The sequence below is a fragment of the Pseudonaja textilis genome, chromosome 9 (genome assembly GCF_049901715.1).
Source record: "Pseudonaja textilis isolate UNSWEBS1 chromosome 9, rPseTex1.2, whole genome shotgun sequence".
NCBI classification, from domain to species: domain Eukaryota; kingdom Metazoa; phylum Chordata; class Lepidosauria; order Squamata; family Elapidae; genus Pseudonaja; species Pseudonaja textilis.
In genome coordinates this window covers 2,325,331-2,346,350 of record NC_141998.1, presented here as the reverse complement: position 1 = coordinate 2,346,350, position 21,020 = coordinate 2,325,331, and the positions used below count along the sequence as shown (strand labels likewise).

The window sequence follows — 21,020 nt, the reverse complement described above, 5'->3', positions numbered from 1 at the left end:
ATTCTTTTTTTTATTTTTTTTATTGGTTTTTAAAAACAAACATAAACAAACAAAACATAAAAACATCAAGCTATCTTCCATAGGTGTACATACAGTGTGCCGGTTGGTTTACAAATTGTTTTGTGTTTCCATTTCGTAATCTTCAGTTACAATTACATTGCATATAATCTCGTATTGTCAATCAAAAATTAAATACCTTAGTATCATTATTAATCAATCATTTGACTATACTTTTATTCATTCATGGTTTACAAGATAGTCATAATTTACTTAGTTTATTTTATAACAGTTCATATTATCATCCCAAATCTATCCTAAAATCATTTTGTAGATATAATAAGAAAGAAGTACATCTTTATATATTTATTATTTTCTAAAAGTCTGCATATTTCATTACTGTATTTTATTGTCTAACCATTGATAGAAAAGATCCCAAATTTTATAAAATTGTTTATCCTCTTGTTCTCTAATTTCAAATGTCAATCTACTCATTTCAGCACATTCCAATATTTTCTTAATGATTTCCTCCTGTGATGGTATTTTCTCATTTTTCCAGTTTTTAGCAAATACAATCCTAGCCGCTGTTAATACATTTACAATCAGGTATTTCAAGTCCTTACTATATATTTCAGGTAAAATTCCCAATAAAAATATCTCTGTATGTTTTTTTGTCATTATTTCAAACCACATGTGGATTTTAGTCCAGTATTTTTTAGCATCCGCACAAGTCCATGACATATGGTAATATAAGCCAGGTGTCTGATAACAACATTTTTTGGATTTATTCTTGAACATTCTTGCTATTCTTGTCAGGGGAAAATGCCACCTGTAAAACATCTTATACAAATTTTCTTTATACGCTGTTGACATTGTCATTTTATAATTTTGAGACCACAATTTTTGCCATTTCTCTAGATCAATCCCATATCCAAAATTCTTCCCCCAAGCAATCATAGTTTCTTTAACTTGTTTTTCTTCTAGTTTAATTTCTAATAGATATCCATACAATTTTTTAATCACCTTTTCATCAGTACCTGTCAAAATCTTATCTAAGTCAGTCAGTTTATCATAGAAACCTTCTGTTTTAGAATCTTTATCATACCTTGAATGTATTTGCACATATGAAAACCAATTCATCTTTATACCTTGTTCCTCTAGTTTTGCATAGATTTAAGTTCACCCTTTTCATTCAGTATTTCACCATATCTAACTATTTGTTCCTTTTTGTATATTATAGGATAAGAAAATGCTTCAATAATCGATAACCAGACCAGAATTTTCAAATAACATTGTCTTTTAATCTTCTCCCAGTTTAATCACAGAGACTCCCGTATATAATGTCTTCAAAAGTAACCCTGTGTTTTAGTTCCTTTGTACCATAAAAAAGCATGCCACCCCAACAACAGATCATGTCCTTCTAACATCAACAATCTAGCATTTCCTAGTGTTATCCATTCCTTAACCCACATCAGATTTGTAGCTTGGTAGTACAATTCCCAATTAGGCAAACCAAATCCTCCTCTAATTCTAGCATCTTGCAAAAGTTTTAACTTTATTCTCGCTTTCTTACCTTGCCATATATATTTCAACACAATTTTATTTAAATCTTCAAAGTAGTCTTTTCCAAGCCTAATTGGAATTGTTTGAAACAAATATAAAATTCTGGGTAATATATTCATCTTGATTGTTGAGATTCTCCCTATTAGTGAGAGTTGTAAGTTTTCCCATTTTGCCAAATCTAGCACTATCTGCTGTTTAAGTTTAATATAATTATTCTCTTTTAATGTACTACATCTTGCTGTCAAATATATCCCCAAGTACTTGATCTTATTCGTGACTTGAATTTTCAATAGGTCTCCCAGTTCTTCCTTTTGTCTTAATAGCATATTCTTTGTCAAAAACTTTGTCTTATCTTTATTTATTTTCAAACCAGCCACCTTTCCATATGTCTCTATCTTTTCTATCAATTTGGGTGCTGTTTCTAGAGGGTCTTCTAAGATGAAAACCAGATCATCCGCAAATGCTTGCAGCTTAAATTCTTCCTTTTTGATTTTCATTCCTTTTATATTCTTTTCATCTCTAATATTTCTGTTTAACACTTCCAAAGTTAATACAAACAACAAAGGTGATAGTGGGCACCCTTGTCTTGTTCCTTTTCTTATATTAATAGAGTCTGTCAGCTCTCCCTCTATCATTACCTTTGCCCTTTGCTTATAGTATATAGCTTCGATTGCTTGGATAAATTTTCTAGCAAAACCCATCTGTTCCAACAATAATAACATGAATCGCCAATTTACGTTGTCAAATGCCTTCTGTGCATCTAGAAATATCAGAGCCATTTGTTTTTCAGGATGTGCCTCGTAGTATTCCACGGTGTCCAAGATTACTCTCATATTGTCTTTACTTTGTCTCTTTGGCAGAAATCCATTTTGATCAGGATGGATAAAATTATTTAAATATTTTTTAAGTCTTTCTGCCAATATTGAAGCAAAGATTTTGTAATCTGCATTTAGTAAAGAAATGGGTCTATAGTTCTTAATTTGTAATGGGTCAGCCTCCTCTTTAGGAATAAGTGTAATATAGGCTTCTGACCATGATTTAGGTATCTTCTTCTTTAACATAACTTCATCCATAACTTCTAGCAATGGAAGATTCAACGATTCTTGTAATGTTTTATAAAATTCTGCCGGAAGTCCATCTGGGCCTGGTGCCTTTCCATTATTTTGCTTCTTGAGTGCTTCAGTTAACTCCATCATCGTTCTATTGCTTTCTAACATTTTTTCAGTCTCTTTAGGTATCTGAGGTAAATTAGCATTCTGTAAGTACTGCTTGACTCTTTCTTCATCAATATTCTCTTGCATATATAATTTCCCATAGAAGTCTCGAATGATTTCCTTTTTCTGTTTGCTACCATGGCAAACTTGGCCTTGGTCATCTATTAATTGCAATATTTTCCTTGATTCTTTCTCCTTTCTCAATCTGTATGCTAACCATCTACCTGGTTTGTTTGCGTCTTCAAAGTAGTTCTGTTTAGCACCTCTAATTTTCTGTGCTAATTCTTCTTTTTCTAGTTGACCCATTTTGTGTTTAATTATATCCATTTTTAGCTTGATGTCCTTTTTCTGTGGCATTTTCTCTTTTATGCTCATCCTCTAGGGCCTTAGAGGCTAGCCTTTTCATAGTATTCCTTTTCCTTGTGTAGTCTATTATCAAGCCTCTAACATATGCCTTCATTGTATCCCATACATTCTGAATTGATGTATCTTCTTTTTTGTTTTCTCTAAAGAAAAAAGCCAATTCTTTCTCCATCCACTATGTGAAGTCTTTTTCCTTTAAAATAGTATTATTTAACGTCCATCTAGATCTTCTTTTTTGTCCTTTCCATTTAATTGTCATTGGATTGTGATCTGCCCAAGTACTTGTTTCAATATTTATTTCTTGAATGTTAGATATTAATTCTGTTGATATCCATATCATATCTATTCTGGACCATGATAAGTGTCTATTTGAATAGAAGGTATATTGTTTAGTTTTAACATTTCTTTCTCTCCATGTATCTTTTAAGTTTATTTCATCTACCATTTTAAAAAAAGATTTAGGGAGAGTCTTTCTGTTTTGCTTTGTTGTTTTCTGTGCTGTATAGTCCAATTTGTTGTCTACAACTCCATTAAAATCTCCCATCATAACTATATTAGCATAGTCCAGTTCAATTATTTTCATATGTAGTTTTTTGTAGAATTCTTCTTGTTTGTCATTTGGAGCATATATTGCAATCAGAAGTGTTTTCATATTATTGTCCATTATTTCCACCATTAGTATTCTTCCATCATCATCGGTATAGATCAATTTTGCTGGGGTGGTCTCTTTAATATATAAAACCACTCCTCTTTTCTTACATTGGGTCAAGGAAGTAAATATTTTCCCTAATTTTGGCTGTACCAACAATTGTTCATATTGTTTTTTAATATGTACTTCTTGTAGACAGATTATATCAAATTTTAATTTCTCCAATTTATGAAAGGTTTTCTTTCTTTTAACGGCTGAATTAAGACCATTTATATTAATTGTAATCATTTTTCTCTCTTCCATGGTTATATTTTATAGTTAGGTTTCACAGCTCTCGTAGATCTTAATTCATGTTGTTCTTTGGCTTCCACCTTTCCACCTACTGCACCTTCTTCTTTTTCAGTCGTCATTTGGCAGTCCTCTTGGAATTCAATTAATGAGATCTCTTTTTCTGCCTCTTCCTCTTTCCTTCCAAAAAATTCTGTATAAAATAATTCCGCTTTCGCAATTGAGTCAATTCTGTGTCTCTGTTCTTGCCATGTGAACATTCAACCTTCTGGAATCAGCCATCTATAATTCACCTCTTTTTTAAAGTAGCATTTTAGTCAGGAATCGGTATTCTTTTCTCATCTCTCTCACTCTTCTGGGTATTTGTTTCAAGACCACAATCTCCTTCTCTTTGTATTTCAATGTTTTCTCTTTTGCCACTTGCAATATTTGCATTTTAATGGCTTTCTTTGTAAACCTAATGTGAACTTCTCTTGGTAAGCTATTTCTCATCGCATACCTTGGGAAAACTCGATAAACCTCATCTATTCCATCCATCATCTTCTCTTGAGTTATTTCCAAAGCTTCAGCCAGTATTTCTATCATTATCTCAGCTAGGTTTTGTCCTTTTTCTTCCTCTATGTTTTGGAATCTAAGATAGAATTCTGATCTATCCATCTCCCATCTCAACATACCACTTTTATCTTGTTCAACCACCATTAATCTATTATCAATATCTCCAATCTTCTTGTCTCTTTGTTTATCTTCTTCAATTTTTGGGAATCTCTCATCATACTTCAACATCATTTGTTGGATGTTCTCCACTTTTTCATCGGTTTTCCCTATTCTTTGTTCAATGATCTCAGTTCTTTGTTCAATGTTCTCTGTTCTTTGTTCAATGTCCTCTATTCTCTTTTCAATATTCTCTGATCTTGCTTGAATATTTTGAATTCCTTGCATAATCATCTGCAGAGTCACTTTTTCTTGTTCTTTTTCTTGTTTTAACATTGTCTGTATTGAACGTTGTCCTCCAGATGGTGGAGAGGAAGAAGTAGAAGTTGAAGAACCAGGAGCTATAAATTTCCTACTCATTTTAAGCAAATCAAAATCTTCAGGTCCTTCTAAACCTTAATCCAATTGTGAAGTAACCAATTATAGTTCAAAATAAAAATAGTAAAAAAAGCCCAATAATAATAATAAAAAAGAAAAAAAAAGAGAGGACAAAATTTCTTCAGGTTCTTGTATACCTTAATCCAATCAATAGTAGGATAAAGAAAAAGAGCTTAAAAGGAAAAAGAAAAAAAAAAGGGAAAAATTCTTCAGGTTCTTCAACACCTTAATCCAATTGAAAGGTCTCAAATAGAAAAAAGTGCATAAGAATAAACCAAAAAGGTAGATGAAAAAACAAAAATACCAGGAAAGGGAAAAAAAAGGCTTTTAAGGCTTGCCCTTTAAAATAAAAAGCAAAGGTAGAGATTGGACTTCCAAAAAAGAAAGAAAGAAAGAGAAACAAAGACAAGCTCCAACAAAGCCACACAACAAACCTACATTAGGAGTTAGAGCAATGTGTGGATGTGCCATGAAAGATCAAGAATTGATTGCAGGTACCAGGTTTGTCTAGGCTAGTGAAAAGACAGACTTGTGTCCGGTATCCATTGCAGAGTTCTCCATGTAGAGTTAAGACGATAGATTGCTTGTCAGGTATTTTGCCTACCACGTATATTTCCATATATGTCTTGTATATAAGCCACTGTTAAATGCCTAAACTGTGTTTTGCTCCTGGGTTTGTTTGTTTATTTATTTATTTATTTGATTTGTCAATCGCTTACAAGATAATAGGCATAAGTATAAACATGACTAAGAATACAGGAAATAGGTACGAATAAATGGGGACAATAGGACAGGGACGGTAGGCACAATGGTGCACTTATGCACGCCCCTTGTAAAGTTGTCTCATAATAGTAGTCACGCTGCGTGTGCTCTGACACTAGTGGTGACCTCATAGTAGTGTTCTAGTATTTGAGGGGCTGCCCAAAGAGGATGGGGTCAACCTAGTTTCCAAAGCATCAGAGGGCAAGACAAGAAAAAAACCCGGATGGAAACCTATCAGAGAGAAATCCAACTTAGAACTAAGATGACATTTCATGACAGCCAGAGCAATTAATCAATGGAATGACTTGCCCCCAGGCAGTTTCTCACCAGATTCTGGGACTGTTCTGATTTTTTTTCCCCTGGCTTCAGCTTTGGTGACATCTGAACAGTTCCAGGGCTGAGAATTTCTTCTCTTCTCAGACCAAATTGCTTCTTAACTAATGCTTACGCTGCAGGTTTCTGCTTTTTAACTGCCAGGGTGTGGGACCGTGCCAAGATCTTTATCTTTGCACATGGATAACTGAACTCTTAGGAAAAGAGGGAGGGAGGGAGGGAGGGAGGGAGGAAGGAGAGAGAGAAAAAGAAAAAAGAGAAAGGAAGGAAGGAAGGAGAGAAAAAAAGGAATGAAGAAAGGAAGAAAGGAGAGAGAAAAAGAGAAAGGAAGGAAAGAGAGAGAGAGAGAAAGGAAAGAAAGAAAGAAAGAAAGAAAGAAAGAAAGAAAGAAAGAAAGAAAGAAAGAAAGAAAGAAAGAAAGAAAGAAAGAGAAAACCTGGACTTTCTTTTTTTTTCTTTTGAAGATGTTTTGCTTCTCATCCAAGAAGCTTCTTCAGCTCTGAACTGGATGGTGGGAAAGAGAAGGATTGATATTCCTTGCAGACAGCTCTGGTCATTTGCATCCAATTTGGGGACACAGATAAACCTCCAAGTGGCCTCAATGACCCTCCAAAAAGAAGCAAATGACCAGCTGTCTGCAAGGAATATCAATCCTTTTCTTCCCCACTATCCAGTTCAGAGCTGAAGAAGCTTCTTGGACGAGAAGTGAAACGTCTTCAAAGAAAAAAACCAGGAAATCTAGTTGCCTCCTGAAAAAGCACCTTTAGAACAACAACATGACTGGACAACTGAGAATCCCTATAAACCTTTAGCCACAGGGATGCTGCAAAAGTCATAAGTGTGAAAAATGGTCATAAGTCACTTTTTTCAGTGCCGTAACTTTGAATGGTCACTAAATGAACTGTTGTAAGTCAAGGTCTACCTGTATATGGGGGTGGAAGTTACCTGGGCTCCAGGACACGTATGAATTCTGCAGCAGTTCAGGAAAATCTTTAACGCCGGAGGCTTCCAGGCCGTGTGTACCCAGAAAGAGGCAGCTTTGGGGGCCTTGAGGGGTCTCCGAGTTTAATTGTTTCCTTGCAGACCAAAGTCCCTGTTGGTATGATCTATGATCTGGTAGACCTTGGAGTTAGACATGCATGTTTCTATTTTCAAAATACGCCAAGATGACCTCAGCAGCTTCCTTGAAATACAAGCCAACTTTGTGCGCAGAGCCCATCTCTCTCCCTCTCTCTCTCAATCTCTCTCTCTCTCTCTCTCTCTCTTTCTCTCTCTCTCTTCCTCTGCCTCTCTGCCTCTGTCTCTGTCTCTGTCTCTCTCTTCGTCTCTCTCTCTGTCTCCATCTCTCTTTCCCCCACTCCTTCTCTCTGTCTCTCTCTGTCTCTGATGTTTCTCAGTCTATATATCTGTCTCCATCTCTCTCTCCCACATTCCTTCTCTCTCTCTCTCACACATTCCTTCTCTCTCTCTCTTTCCCCCACTCCTTCTCTCTGTCTCTCTCTGTCTCTGATGTTTCTCAGTCTATATTTCTGTCTCCGTCTCTCTCTCCCACATTCCTTCTCTCTCTCTCTCTCACATTCCTTCTCTCTCTCTCTTTCCCCCACTCCTCTCTGTCTCTCTCTGTCTCTGATGTTTCTCAGTCTATATTTCTGTCTCCATCTCTCTCTCCCACATTCCTTCTCTCTCTCTCTTTTCCCCACTCCTTCTCTCTGTCTCTCTCTGTCTCCGATGTTTCTCAGTCTATATTTCTGTCTCCATCTCTCTCTCCCACATTCCTTCTTTCTCTCTCTTTCCCCCACTCCTTCTCTCTGTCTCTCTCTATCGCTGATGTTTCTCACGCTATATCTCTGTCTCAATCTTTCTTTCTCCCTCATTCCTTCTCTCTCTCTCTCCCCCGCACTCCTTCTCTCTCTCTTTCTCTCTCCCTCTCCCCCTCTCCCTCCCTCCCTCTCTCCCTCCTGAATACGAAGCTGCCATCTGCCCTGCCCTGTCTCTCTCTCTCTCTCTCTAAGAGAGAATGGCTGAGTAACTCAGGATGATTGAGGGAGATTTTGCTCCTTTCTCGGGTTCTGATAAGCAGGAAAAATGGAGGTGGCACCGGGCCAGTCGAAGGGCGAGAAGCGAGCAAGGGCTGTGATTCAGTGGGGAATGTAACCGACAGCACAAGGCGAGACCATCTCTCTGGGTTGACCCCTCTGCCACCCTCCAACAGCAAATAAAGACAATTAGCGATTTGTGGAGGATGTGACTTGTTTCTCGACCCTGGGCTCAGAGGAGAGGCTGCACAGGACTGAGGTTTAAAAATAAGAGGGAAAAAGATGTGCACCATTCTGGTATTACCAAGCAGAACAAGACCTCAGTTTTCTGGGGGTGGGAGAAAGATCTTCATGGAATGCTGTAAGCCACCCAGAGTTGCTTCGAAATGAGATAAGTGGCAGATAGATAGGTAGGTAGGTAGGTAGATAGATAGATAGATAGATAGATAGATAGATAGATAGATAGATAGATAGATAGATAGATAGATAGATAGATAGGCAGGCAGGCAGGCAGGCAGGCAGGCAGGCAGGCAGGCAGGCAGGGAGAGATGATAGATAGATAGATAGATAGATAGATAGATAGATAGATAGATAGATAGATAGATAGATAGATAGATAGATAGATTTAGATAGTTTCTTCATTTTTCCAATATTATGTGAATATAATCCTCACTGCTGTTACGACATGGTGATCAGTGGAGGGATTCAACTTATTTTACTACCAGTTCTGTGGGCATGGCTTGGTGGACATGGCAGGGGAAGGATACTGTAAAAACTCCAGCCAGAAGCCGTATTTGCTGGTTCTCCGAACTACTCAAATTTTCTGCTACTGGTTCTCCAGAACTGGTCAGAACCTGCTGAATACCACCTCTGATTGTGATGTTAAATATATACTTTCCTTACCTACTTTTTCTGATATTATACCTAATAAAAACAGTTCCGGTTTAAAATCTACATGTTTCCTTATTATCTTTTCTAGTATCTTTGCCTATTTTTAATTTTTTTTTGCTTTAACGCAGGTCCATTGCATATGATAAAAACGTGCCCGGGTTTTTTGGTTACATTTCCAACATTTGCCAGGCATATTTTTAAACATTTTAGCTAACCTAGCAGGTGGTAAATGCCATCTATAAAACATTTTATATAAGTTTTCTTTATAAGAGGTCGCCCAGGCAGGATCATTGAGAAGGTAAAGTTGGGAGGTGTTGGGTTCCTGGCACCGTGTGTGATACGAATCCTACTAGTATGATTTACAAACTGTGATCTCTTAAGTTGTAGAATTAAGAGAGCTGGTAGGAGCTATTTAGGGGAGGGACCTCCAAACTTGACAACATTTAAGACTTGTGGACTTCAACTCCCAGAATTCCCCAGGAGAATTCCCCAAGGGAATTCTGGGAGTTGAAGTCCATAAGTCTTAAAAGTTGCCAAGTTTGGAGACCTCTGGAGGGAATTCTGGGAGTTGAAGTCCATAAGTCTTAAAAGTTGCCAAGTTTGGAGACCTCTGGAGGGAATTCTGGGAGTTGAAGTCCATAAGTCTTAAAAGTTGCCAAGTTTGGAGACCTCTGGAGGGAATTCTGGGAGTTGAAGTCCATAAGTCTTAAAAGTTGCCAAGTTTGGAGACCACAACTAAATTCCATTGCAACCAGAATACAGAATTACAGAGTGGGAAGGGACTTTGGAGGTCTTCTAGTCCAACCCACTGCTCAAGCAGGAGACTTTATACCAATCCAGAAAAATGGCCATCCAGTCTCTTCTTAAAAACTTCCAGTGATGGAGGACCCAACGGTTTCTGGTGGTAAGCAGTTCCACTGGTTAATTGTCCTCACTGTTAGGAAGTTTCTCCTTAATTCCAGGTTGCTTCTCTCCTGGATTAGTTTCCATCCATCGCTTCTTCTCTTGCCTTCAGGTGCTTTGGAGAATAATTTGATCCCCTCTTCTTTGTGGCACCCCTTCAAATACTGAAACACTGCTATCATGTCACCCACAATCCTACTTTTCTCTAAACTAGCCAAACTCAGTTCCTGCAACTGTTCTTTGTATGTTTTAGTCTCCGTTAGGACAAGATTTTTATGATAAGGGTGTTGTGCTTCGACAGAAATTACTGCTCAGTTTTTTAAAAAAAACAAGCTTTAAAAGAATTACTTCTTACAACGTGGGCTGTTTCTTTTTTCTTTTTTTTAAAAAAGTGTCTAGGATTCTGACACACCCTGGTGTGACCACGAATTAGGATTCTGCCTCTGCAGATAACAGCAGCCTCTACTCTCACTGGTGGCTGTTGAATGCAGCAGCCCTGGATGATACCAAGGCTTTGGGAGGAGGGTTAGGGTCCCAGGGCTGACCAGGGGATTCCTTTCTCCAGTGTGAATGGAAGGAAGGAATGGCTGCAGAGAGAGAAACTCTGTTTATAGTGCTATATTGTATGGTATGTGCAATGCGCAGTCACACTCTACACCTGAAACATATAATAGTAATAGTATTATAATAATAGTATAGTAGTAAGAATAATAATTGTAATATACACATTACTATTTTTGTGTATAAGATAGATAGATAGATAGATAAATAGATAGATAGATAGATAGATAGATAGATAGATAGATAGATAGAAGATATAGATAGATGATGGATGCATCGATGGATAGATAGATGATAGATAGATATCTATCTATCTATCCATCCACCCACCCACCACCCACCCACCCCCTATTATCTATCTATCTATTTATCCATCCATCCATCCATCCATCTTTCATCTATCTTTCATCTATCTATCTATCTATCTATCTATCTATCTATCTATCTATCCATCCATCCATCCAACTTTCATCTATCTATCTATCTATCTATCTATCTATCTATCTATCTATCTATCTATCTATCTATCTATCTATCTATCCATCCATCCATCCACCCATCTAGCTAGCCATCCATCCATGCATCCACCCACCCACCCACCACCTATTTTCTATCTATCTATCTATCTATCTATCTATCTATCTATCTATCTATCTATCATCTATCTCTGTCTATCTATCTATCTATCTATCTATCTATCTATCATCTATCATCTCTCTCTCTCTATCTAGCCATCCAACTCCACCCCCACCCATCCATCCATCTATCTATCTGTCTATATCTTGTCTGTCTGTCTGTCCATTTGTCCATGCATGCATGCATGCATCCACTAACTTCCATCTCTCTTTCTCTCTCTCTCTCTCCCTCCCTCCCTCCCCCTCCCCTCCCTCTCCCTACCTCCCTCCCTCTCCCTCTTCCTCTCCCTCTCTCATCTATCAACAACTTTTAAGATGTGTGGACTTCAAACTCCAGAAAGCTGGCTGGGGAATTCTGGGAGTTGAAGCCCACACATCTTAAAGTTGCCAAGGGTGAAGAATCAGTCTGATTTCATCCAACATTTTAAAGCTGAATTGATCTTTCTCTTGGCCTACACAATAAACCCAACCATAAAATGATAAAACAGGCTGGGTTCACTACCCCTCTCCCCAGTTAATTCCAACCCATGCTTGCAGGGGGCGATGGGTATGTTTGTTTGGAGAAGAAATGGATGTTCCAACTTAGGGAAGGCTGCTCCTGGCCAGCATTTGAGCAGTGGGAGACCTTCCTTGAGTTGGAACTGCTGATCTTCTCTAATCTCCAGAGCCCAGAATGGGACTCCTCCCATCTTCCACAGCCGGCACCTGCAGATAAAGGCCTGCCCCAGCTGAGCCTGAAGGGTCAGTAAAGTCTTTGCTCGTGTTAAGTGTGCATGCAGAAAGTGCGTGTGAGAAAGGCAACACGATGTCTGGTTTCAACTGGCCCTGGAGGGTAAGTATCTGGGTCTTGGATAGTGTGTTTTCTGTTGGGATTCTTCTGTCTTCACGTTTCTCTTCAGCCATCACATGGTTGGAAGGGTTTCAGTTTTCCTCAGCAGCTCTGAAACAGTGGAGTTCGCAAACCATGGTTTGCAGAAATGTGTTTTGAATTGGAATCTTATTGCAGTGTTTCAACTCAGCCTTACTCAACCTTGTCTTCTTTTGGGGTTAAGAAAAAGACCTTTTGAAGACACGGGAAGCTACCAGTGTCTAGTAAGAGTCAGTGACTGAAGGCATTACACACACACAAAAAAGGCATTTTGCTTCTGGAAGTAGGAAAGAGTAGTTTGAGGTCTATGGAGATTATCAATCATCCAGGTCATGGTTATTCCAAAGGTGCTTTTCTTAAAGGTAACTGGACTTTATTTTTGTTGTGGTTGTTAAGCATTTTGCTTCTTAGTTTTTTGGAAATGCACTTTTAGTTCAACAGCAGTTCAATTCTGCAAATTCGTTGCCCAAGTTTATGTCTCGAATTAAACCATTCTGAAGCATGGTTTGTTGAATTTGTCACAGAGGCCTTATTTAGACACCTCCCTGATTAAACCGTGGATTGCAAAGCAGTGGCCGGATTCTTGAATGTCAAGCCAAGATCAAAACAGCTTTATTATGGCTTAAGTGTTAGTTGTACGAACTAGAAAAGGGTGGGATTGGTTCCTACCTCGTACAAAGTCCTTAACTGAATCATGGCTTGCTGACTGAGCACCGCTTGGTGGCAAGCACATTACTAAACCATAAATCATGCTTTACAAAACTGCAACTGCCAACTTTTCAGAGTGCACTCAGCTTAAACTAAGCCAATCTCTGTAGGTTTCCCTCTTCTTCTATTAGACTGCGTGGCCCGAACTTGGCATCTTTTAACAGGGGAATTCTAGGAGTTAAAAGTCCACAAGTCTTAAAGATGCCAAGGTTGGACACCGCTGTATTACACCGAATAAACAGAGAGGAAGGGTTGGAATTAAAACTGCCCAGAGCATAAATTTTGCAATGAGTAGGATCCAACCATTTCAATTTGTCTTGACTTCTCTCCCGAGGTCGAGTCAAAAGATAGGCGATAGGAGTTGACTGATAGAGCCTGTCCAGAAATACTTCAGAGAACAAGGTGGCAATCTCCAATTATTGCATCCTTTCCCCTTATTTGTTCCCTAAAAGCGGAGCCCAACTTTCTGGGACGTGCCTGAAAAGGGCAGGGAAGCTCATGAGAAGATTGAGGAGCTAAAGTCCACTCTTGAAAGAGCTTGTCTTCATATGCAATCTCTCAGTTGCTTCCATGTCTTCATTACCCAATGGATGTCATTTAATCAGGATGCCCTGCCAAGAATGCCTTTTTTTTTTTAAAAGCAGCTCCTGCTGGTGTCATGAATAATCTCTGACCAACTAGTCATCTTTGGCTGTCATTCTTGATAGCTAGGGACTCGCCTGAGCCTCAGGATCTTCTCCAATGACTCTAATGAGTTTTCAAGAGCTCAAAACTCTTGAATTATGGGCTCTTTCTTATATTTGACATACACCAGGACGTGTATTTATCCAGTCCAGAGGTAACCATTTATTCAAAAGCATTTTGTTGAGGTCACTCCTTGATCCAACGCTCCTTCCTCCCACTCAGCTTCACAGAAAAAAAACAGAATTGGAAGGGGCCTTGGAGGTCTTCTAGTCCAGCCACCTGCTCAAGCAGGAGACCCTATTCCAGAGGTCTCCAAACTTGGCAACTTTAAGACTCGTGGGCTTCAACTCCAAGAATTCTGGGAGTTGATGTTCACGAGTCTTAAAGTTGCCAAGTTTGAGGACCCCTGCCCTACACCATTTCAGACAAGTGACTGTCCAGTCTCTTCTTAAAAGCCTCCAGTGATGGAGCAGCCACAACTTCTGGTGGCCAGCTGTTCTACTGTTTAATTGTCTTCACTGTTAGGATTTTTCTCCTGAGTTCCAGATCGTTTCTATCCTTGATCAGTTTCCATCTTCTTGTTCTATATTTTGTCCATATCTTTCTTCCTAAGCTGGCGGCAGTCTTCAAACAACACCTTAGGATGTCATCCCTCCTGGGAAATCAATTTGGTCCTAGGGTACCACTGGGAAGCAAAGATGATGCTTATCTATGGGTTTGCCATAGTCCAGTTTCCTGGGCAAATCTATCCTTGAAAGATAACTTTGAAAATGAATGAGAATCGGCCAGGAGGGGAAGCCAGTTGGATGATAAGTGCAATAAACGTTCTGCAGAAGAAGAGGTTGCCACCACTCTGTTGTTGGGTTGCATTTTTGTTTATTTAATGTGTATCTTGTCCCTTCCCAAAGACTCTGGGTAGATAATATCAGGGGTGGGATTCAAATTTTTAACAACTGGTAATGTGGGCGTGGCTTAGGTGGGCGTGGCTTGGTGGTCATGTGACTGGGTGGACGTGGCTTGGTGGTCATGTTATTGGCTGGGTGTGGTCAACTCAATATCACTCACATCGAGGCACGCATCTCCTCGCCTGGCCTCTCATGACTGTGGGGATGCTGCTACAGTCGTAAGTGTGGAAAATGGTCATAAGTCACTTTTTTTCAGTGCCATTGTCACTTTGAATGGTCACTCCACACAAGCAAAGTACCAGCAAAGGAGGAAAAAAACTCCAGAGACATTCCAGAGACAGGAAGTCTAGTCCTGCCAAGAATGTAATAAGGGTTAACAGAGAGGCAGTTTCTGTAAGCAACCCCAGAATGTTTCCTTCCTGCCTTCCTTACAGGATTAGACCAGTAATTTCTTCTAACAACCGGTTCTCTGAACTGCTTAGAATGTTAACAACCGGTTCCAGCGAACAGGTGCAAACTGGTAGAATCCGACCCCTGTATAATATTCATAAACATCCTATTGTTGGATAGATTTTAAACTTGTGGTCTCCAACCTTTTCAGCTCAGCGGACTGGTAGAAGCGGCACCGGGTTTGGGGTTGGAGAGGGAATAGTTTTGCATGTGCACCGTTTTAAAAAATGCAGGTTCACGCGCGTTTGCCCTGGTTCTCAACAGGGTGTTTTAAACAGTAACTGGCTATCAAGCTGAAGTGTGCACAGAATGGCCATCGAGATACATGGCAGTTGTATTTCCTCAGTCTGGCCAGGCTGCAGAATGATAGGCAGGGATGCCCATGGGTGAACGTGTGTGTTTGTGTAATAATAAAGTCAAAGTTGAAGAAAGAAAAGGAGAGAGAGAGAGAGTGACAGAAAGAGAAAGAAAAAGAGAGGAAAGCGAAAAGAGAAAAAGAAAGAAAAAGAAAGAGAGAACGAGAAAAAGAGGAAGAAAGTGAGAGAAAAAGAGAAAAGAAAGTGAGAAAGAGAGAAAAGAAAAAGAAAAAAAGAGAGGGAAACAAGAGAGACAGAAAAAAGAGAGAGAGGAAAGAAAGAGAAAAGAAAAAGAGAAAAGAAATAAAAAGAAAGAGAGAAAGAGAAAAGAAAAAGAGCAAGAAAGTGAGAGAAAAAGAGAAAAGAGAAAGGAAAGTGAGAGAAAGGAAGAAAGAAAGAGAAATTAAAAAAGAGAAAAGAAATAAAAAGAAAGAAAGAGAAAAGAAAAAGAGCAAGAAAGTGAGAGAAAAAGAGAAAAGAAAGTGAGAGAAAGGAAGAAAGAAAGAGAAAAGAAAGAAAAAAGAGAGGGACAGAAAGAGAAAAAAAGAGGAAAGAAAGAGAAAAGAAAAAGAAGAGAATGAGAAAAGAAAAAGAGAAAAGAAAGTGAGACAAAGGAAGAAAGAAAGAGAAAAAGAGAAAAGAAAAAGAGAGAGAGAAAGAGAAAGACATAGGATTTTCTTGTGCCTCCTCTGGGTGGTAATTGGCTTAGCAGTCATGGTGGTAGAAGAATACAACTCCCTTGGTTGTGAAGCCTTACTTCTGAATTGTAACCAGCTCTTAGCTGCACACTTGACCGTGAGGAGGAATAATTCTGAATGAAAAACAAACAAACGAGGACAGACACCTAGTTATTACACTGCTTTGTGTTTTTGGCAAGCGAGAGGGAGCTTTAACTCTGGGGAGGTGGCAGATTTTTTTTCTAGTTGTAAAATTAGTTCCTGCAAGGCTGAGTTGTAACGTTGCACCACGTTTACTTTTCTGATGACCATTATAGCTTTTCTTGCATCTTAAAAATAAGGAATCTTCCTTGAAAAGATATGGTGTGTTATTTATCACAATTTTACGTGGCTGCCCATCTCACTCAAGTCGACCCAGGTAGTCCTCAACCTGCAACAGTTTCATTTAGTGACCCTTCAAAGATGCAACAACCCTGAAAAACGTGAGTTATGGCCATTTTTCACACTTTACGGCCGTCGCAGCCTCCCCGTGGCCACATGATCAAAATTCAGACCCTTGGCAACCAACTCATATTTATGACGGTTGCGGCATGTGAGCTTCTGATGAGCAAAGTCAACGGGGATGCTGGATTCACTTAACAATGTAACTAACTTAACTGCTACTGTGATTTACTTAATGACGGTGGCAAGAAAAGTCTGTAAAATGGGGCAAAGCTCACATAACAAATGTTTCACTTAGCGATGGAAATGTTGGGCTCCGTTGGGGTCATCAATCAAGGATTACCTGCATTGCAAAGAAATATAAACAGCCAGTTAATAACCAATAACGGAAATGTGGTTCTAAGCAGGGGACCAACTATCCTATCTGGTAGAACTGCCCAAAAGCAAAAAAAAAATGTTGGCAGGAAATTAGAAATTGGCTTGAAGAAATTACAAAAGTTAAAACTGAATGGAAACCAGAAATATTTTTGTTAGGGATTCTAAAACCAAAAAATAGTAAATATATATATATATATTATACAGTACTTCACATATTAACAGCAGCAAGGCCTGCCTTTGCCCAAAATTGGAAATGGGAAAATACTCCCCCCGACTTCATGATTATAAAAAAAAGTTTTGGAATGAGCAGAAATGGACAGGTTATCAATGGAACTTAAAAACAAAGAGGAATCAGAATATTTTGAGATTTGGAATTTTTGGTATCGTTGGTTGGAAGGTAGATATGAAAGGAACAAAACTAAGTCAAATAAAAAGGTATGACGGAAATTAGTAACGTTACATGCAGCTATGTTTGTAGTATATAATTAGATGAAACTTTGTGTTATATGTTAAAGTAATAAGTGTGAATGATTTATTCTGCATAATTTGAGAGATGAGTCAGATTGAGGGAACGCTGTCTTGCTTACGTTGCGGCAAGCGGAATGTTTGGTTTTATTGTATTTGTATAAGTTCGTTTAATGAAGTATTTTTCTAAATTAAAAAACAAAAAAACCAAATAACCTAAGTCAAAACAAGATTGTGAGACTTGTATTTAGATCTGCTAAAAGGGTTGCAGAAGACAGAAAACAAAGCATCTAAGAATTGTTAGAAAGACAGGTGGCTTTTTCTACTGTAACTCATGAACAAAACCCGCGAAAATGCATAGCTGGTTAGAGAAAATGATAAAGCAACATACAGATTTAAAACGAGAACTATTTTTGTTAAGTGTACTACCTGAAAAATAGGATACAGGGGTGTTATATTTAATATTACATGTTACATCATATTACTAACAGCAGCAAGAATTGTATTGGCACATTGGGAAAATGAGAGGATTCCGACAGATGAAAATATAATTCAAAAAAATTCAAAAAAATATTATAAATGCAGAAATAGATAGGATAACATTAAAGATAAAGGAGAAAGAGGATGCAGAATATTTTCTAACGTGGGATGTGTTTTACAAATGGTTAGACAACAAAGGTAGAAATTAGAAGTTGGAAGAATGCTACTATTTATGAGTAAATATTGTTATTAGTACTGATATTGTGTATAAGTTGACTCAAACAATGCACTGTGTATTAAGCGCGTATGTGTAATAAATAAAAGTGTACAAATAAATCTATTTTTTTTAAAAAAGCAAAAACCAAAACCAAAATGTTTCTCAGATTTCTGGGGAAACATTCTAGGCATTTCTTCCCCAAAATAAAATTTATAATGGAGCCAAGTTGGGCTATTTAGGAGCTCCAGATGTTGTTTAGTTCAGGGGTCTCCAACCTTGGCCACTTTAAGACTTGTGGACTTCAACTCCCAGAATTCCTTAACCAACAAGGCTGGCTGAGGAATTCTGGGAGTTGAAGTCTACAAGTCTTAAAAGTGGCCAAGGTTGGAGACCCCTGGTTTAGGGGTCTTTAAACTTGACAGCTTTAAGACTTGTGGATTTCAACACCCAGAATTCCTCTTCCAGTCATGTTAGCTCAGGAATTCTGGGCGTTGAAGTCCACAAGTCTTAAAAGTTGCCAAGTTTGAAGACCTTTGGTTTAGTTAATCAACCAACTGAAGTCTGGTGAACATCTGGAGTGGTTTCTATGAAGGGTAGTATGTTCCTAATTGAGTTCTACTTGTATCAATGGAGTCTTGTTGTGGAGTGTTGTAGATGTGGAGTTGAGAAGCTGTGGAACATTGCTTGAAGTGTCTTTGGCAAGATGCAATCAACACGAAATGTGTGTCTTGCTCTGATGGTCCTTATCGGTGGTGAACAGCTGTCAACTTTTCCGTGAAGGGCCCCCAGCGAGGACAAAACTTACGTTGTTGAGTTGGTCTTTAGAAGAATGTGAGATAACGGCATGTTAGGAAAGACCTACCCAAGTCTGCTACTCCCAATCATGGGAGGGGAGAACTTGCTCCAAAGAGAGCACTGTTTTGTAACTATGAGAGAATGGGGTAGGCAGTCTCACAAGCTGCCACATCTTCTTGGGACAAAGGATTTTTCTGAATCGAGGTCTCCTCCCAGGCCAGTGACTTCTGCTACATACCCTTTGACAAATGGGTCAGGTTTTGTAGCTATATAGAATAGAAAAAGAGAGTTGGAAGGGACCTTGGAGGTCTTCTAGTCCAACCCCCTGCTTAAGAGGGAAACCCTACACCATTTCAGACAAATGGTTATCCGGTCTCTTCTTAAAAACTTCCAGTGTTGGAAGATTCACAACTTCTGGAGGCAAGTTGTTCCACTGATCGATTGTTCTCACTGTCAGTAAATTTCTCCTTAGTTCTAAGTTGCTTCTCTCCTTGATTAGTTTCCACCCATTGCTTCCTGTCCTGCCTTTGATGCTTTGGAGAATAACTTGACTCCCTCCTCTCTGTGGCAGCCCCTCAAATATTGGAAGACCGCTATCCTGTCTCCCCTGGTCCTTCTCTTCAGTAGACTAGCCATGCCCAGTTCCTGCAACCGATCGTTGTTTTAGTCTCCAGTCTCCTCATCATCCTGGTTGCTCTTCTCTGCACTTTTTCTAGAGTCTCAACATCTTTTTTTATAGTGTGGTGACCAAAACCGGATGCCGTAGTCCAATGTTCAGCTGAGATGAGTATAAATGCTCAGCTCATGCCTATGTTACTCAGGGCAGAGGGGTGCAACCTGCAGATCTCTTTTGTCGCCTGATCTTGAAGAGCAAGAGCGACTCCACCATTCATTGTGGTAGTCTCTTCGCTTAGCTTGTGCTCTCAGGAATCCAACCTAGAATTAAGGAGAAATGTTGTGACTGTCAGAACAATGAATCAGTGAAATGGCTTGCCTGTAGACATTATGGGTGCTCCATCACTGGATGTTTTTTAAAAAAGAGATTGGGCATTTGTCTGACATGGTATAAAGTTTCCTGCCTGGAATAGAATAGAATAGAATAGAATAGAATAGAATAGAATAGAATAGAATAGAATAGAATAGAATAGATGAAGAATAGAATAGAATAGATGAAGAATAGAATAGAATAGATGAAGAATAGAATAGAATAAATGTTGGATAAAGAATAGAATAGAATAGAATAGAACATAATAGAAGAGAAGAAGAATAGAATAGAATAGAATAGATGAAGAATAGAATAGAACAGAATAGAATAGAGAATAGAATAAAATAGAATAGAATAGAAAATAGAATAGAATAGAACAGAACAGAACAGACAGAACAGAACAGAAAATAGAATAGAACAGAACAGAACAGAATAGAATAGAATAGAATAGAATAGAATAGAATAGAATAGATGAAGAATAGAATAGAATAGATGAAGAATAGAATAAAATAGAACATAATAGAATAGAAGAAGAATAGAATAGAATAGAATAGAATAGATGAAGAATAGAATAGAATAGAACATAATAGAATAGAAGAAGAATAGAATAGAATAGAATAGATGAAGAATAGAATAGAATAGATGAATAGAATAGAATATTCTTTTTTTTCTATTCTAGAATAGAATAGAATAGAATAGATGAAGAATAGAATAGAGTAGAATACCTTTATTGTCATCTCATTCCACGAATACAATGTAATTTGAAAGGTCCCTTCCAACTTCTTGTTATTCTGTTCATGGCAAAAGGGCTCAAACGCTCAGTATCCTTGTTGCGTGTACCTGATAGAGCTACAGAATTGGTTTATTTTTTGCTTCCAATAATTTATCCAGTAGCAGTTGTCACAGACTGACATCTTTATAAGTTTTTGGCCTTGAATTGAGTGCAGCTAACTTCATTTTGCTCCGTTTCCTCCGAACAAAACCTCTGCCGATTTTATATTTTACAAGTCCTTGGGGGAAACTCTCCCTTTAATGGTTTCAGCTACTCCGTCAAGCGTCAAAACGCCACGCTCGATAGTAACAGCGGTCTACCTTTTCATGTTGAACCTAACACGGTCTCTCTCTTTTTTTGTGTCTGCCAAAAGCCGTAATGGGTCGGTGCTTGCCGTGCCATCCAGGTTTCAGGAGCCGAAGAAAAGGGAGTACGGCACACAGCTGGCCTCGAGGAAGGGCTGATGCTATTAAAGTCTTAGTAAGGGATCCGGGGAGGGGAGGTGGCAGGTTGTGTAATGCGACACTGAAACAGAGCCGTTAAAAACTGCTGGTG

At 38.6% G+C, this 21,020-nt stretch overlaps 1 protein-coding gene across 5 annotated transcripts in view; it reads left to right on the top strand.

The window, feature by feature from the left end:
* Positions 1–21,020, top strand: part of ANK1 (ankyrin 1) — a 150,645-nt gene that overhangs the window by 36,663 nt on the left and 92,962 nt on the right. Inside the window, exon 1 of one of the 5 annotated variants that reach the window (XM_087938822.1) lies at positions 12,035–12,116. The exons of the other annotated variants lie outside the window; for them this stretch is intronic. Coding sequence (XP_087794948.1) covers positions 12,090–12,116 — 27 coding nt within the window. The 5' untranslated portion in view covers positions 12,035–12,089. Of the gene's footprint in view, positions 1–12,034; positions 12,117–21,020 lie in introns of those variants that run through there. 5 annotated transcript variants of the gene reach the window in all.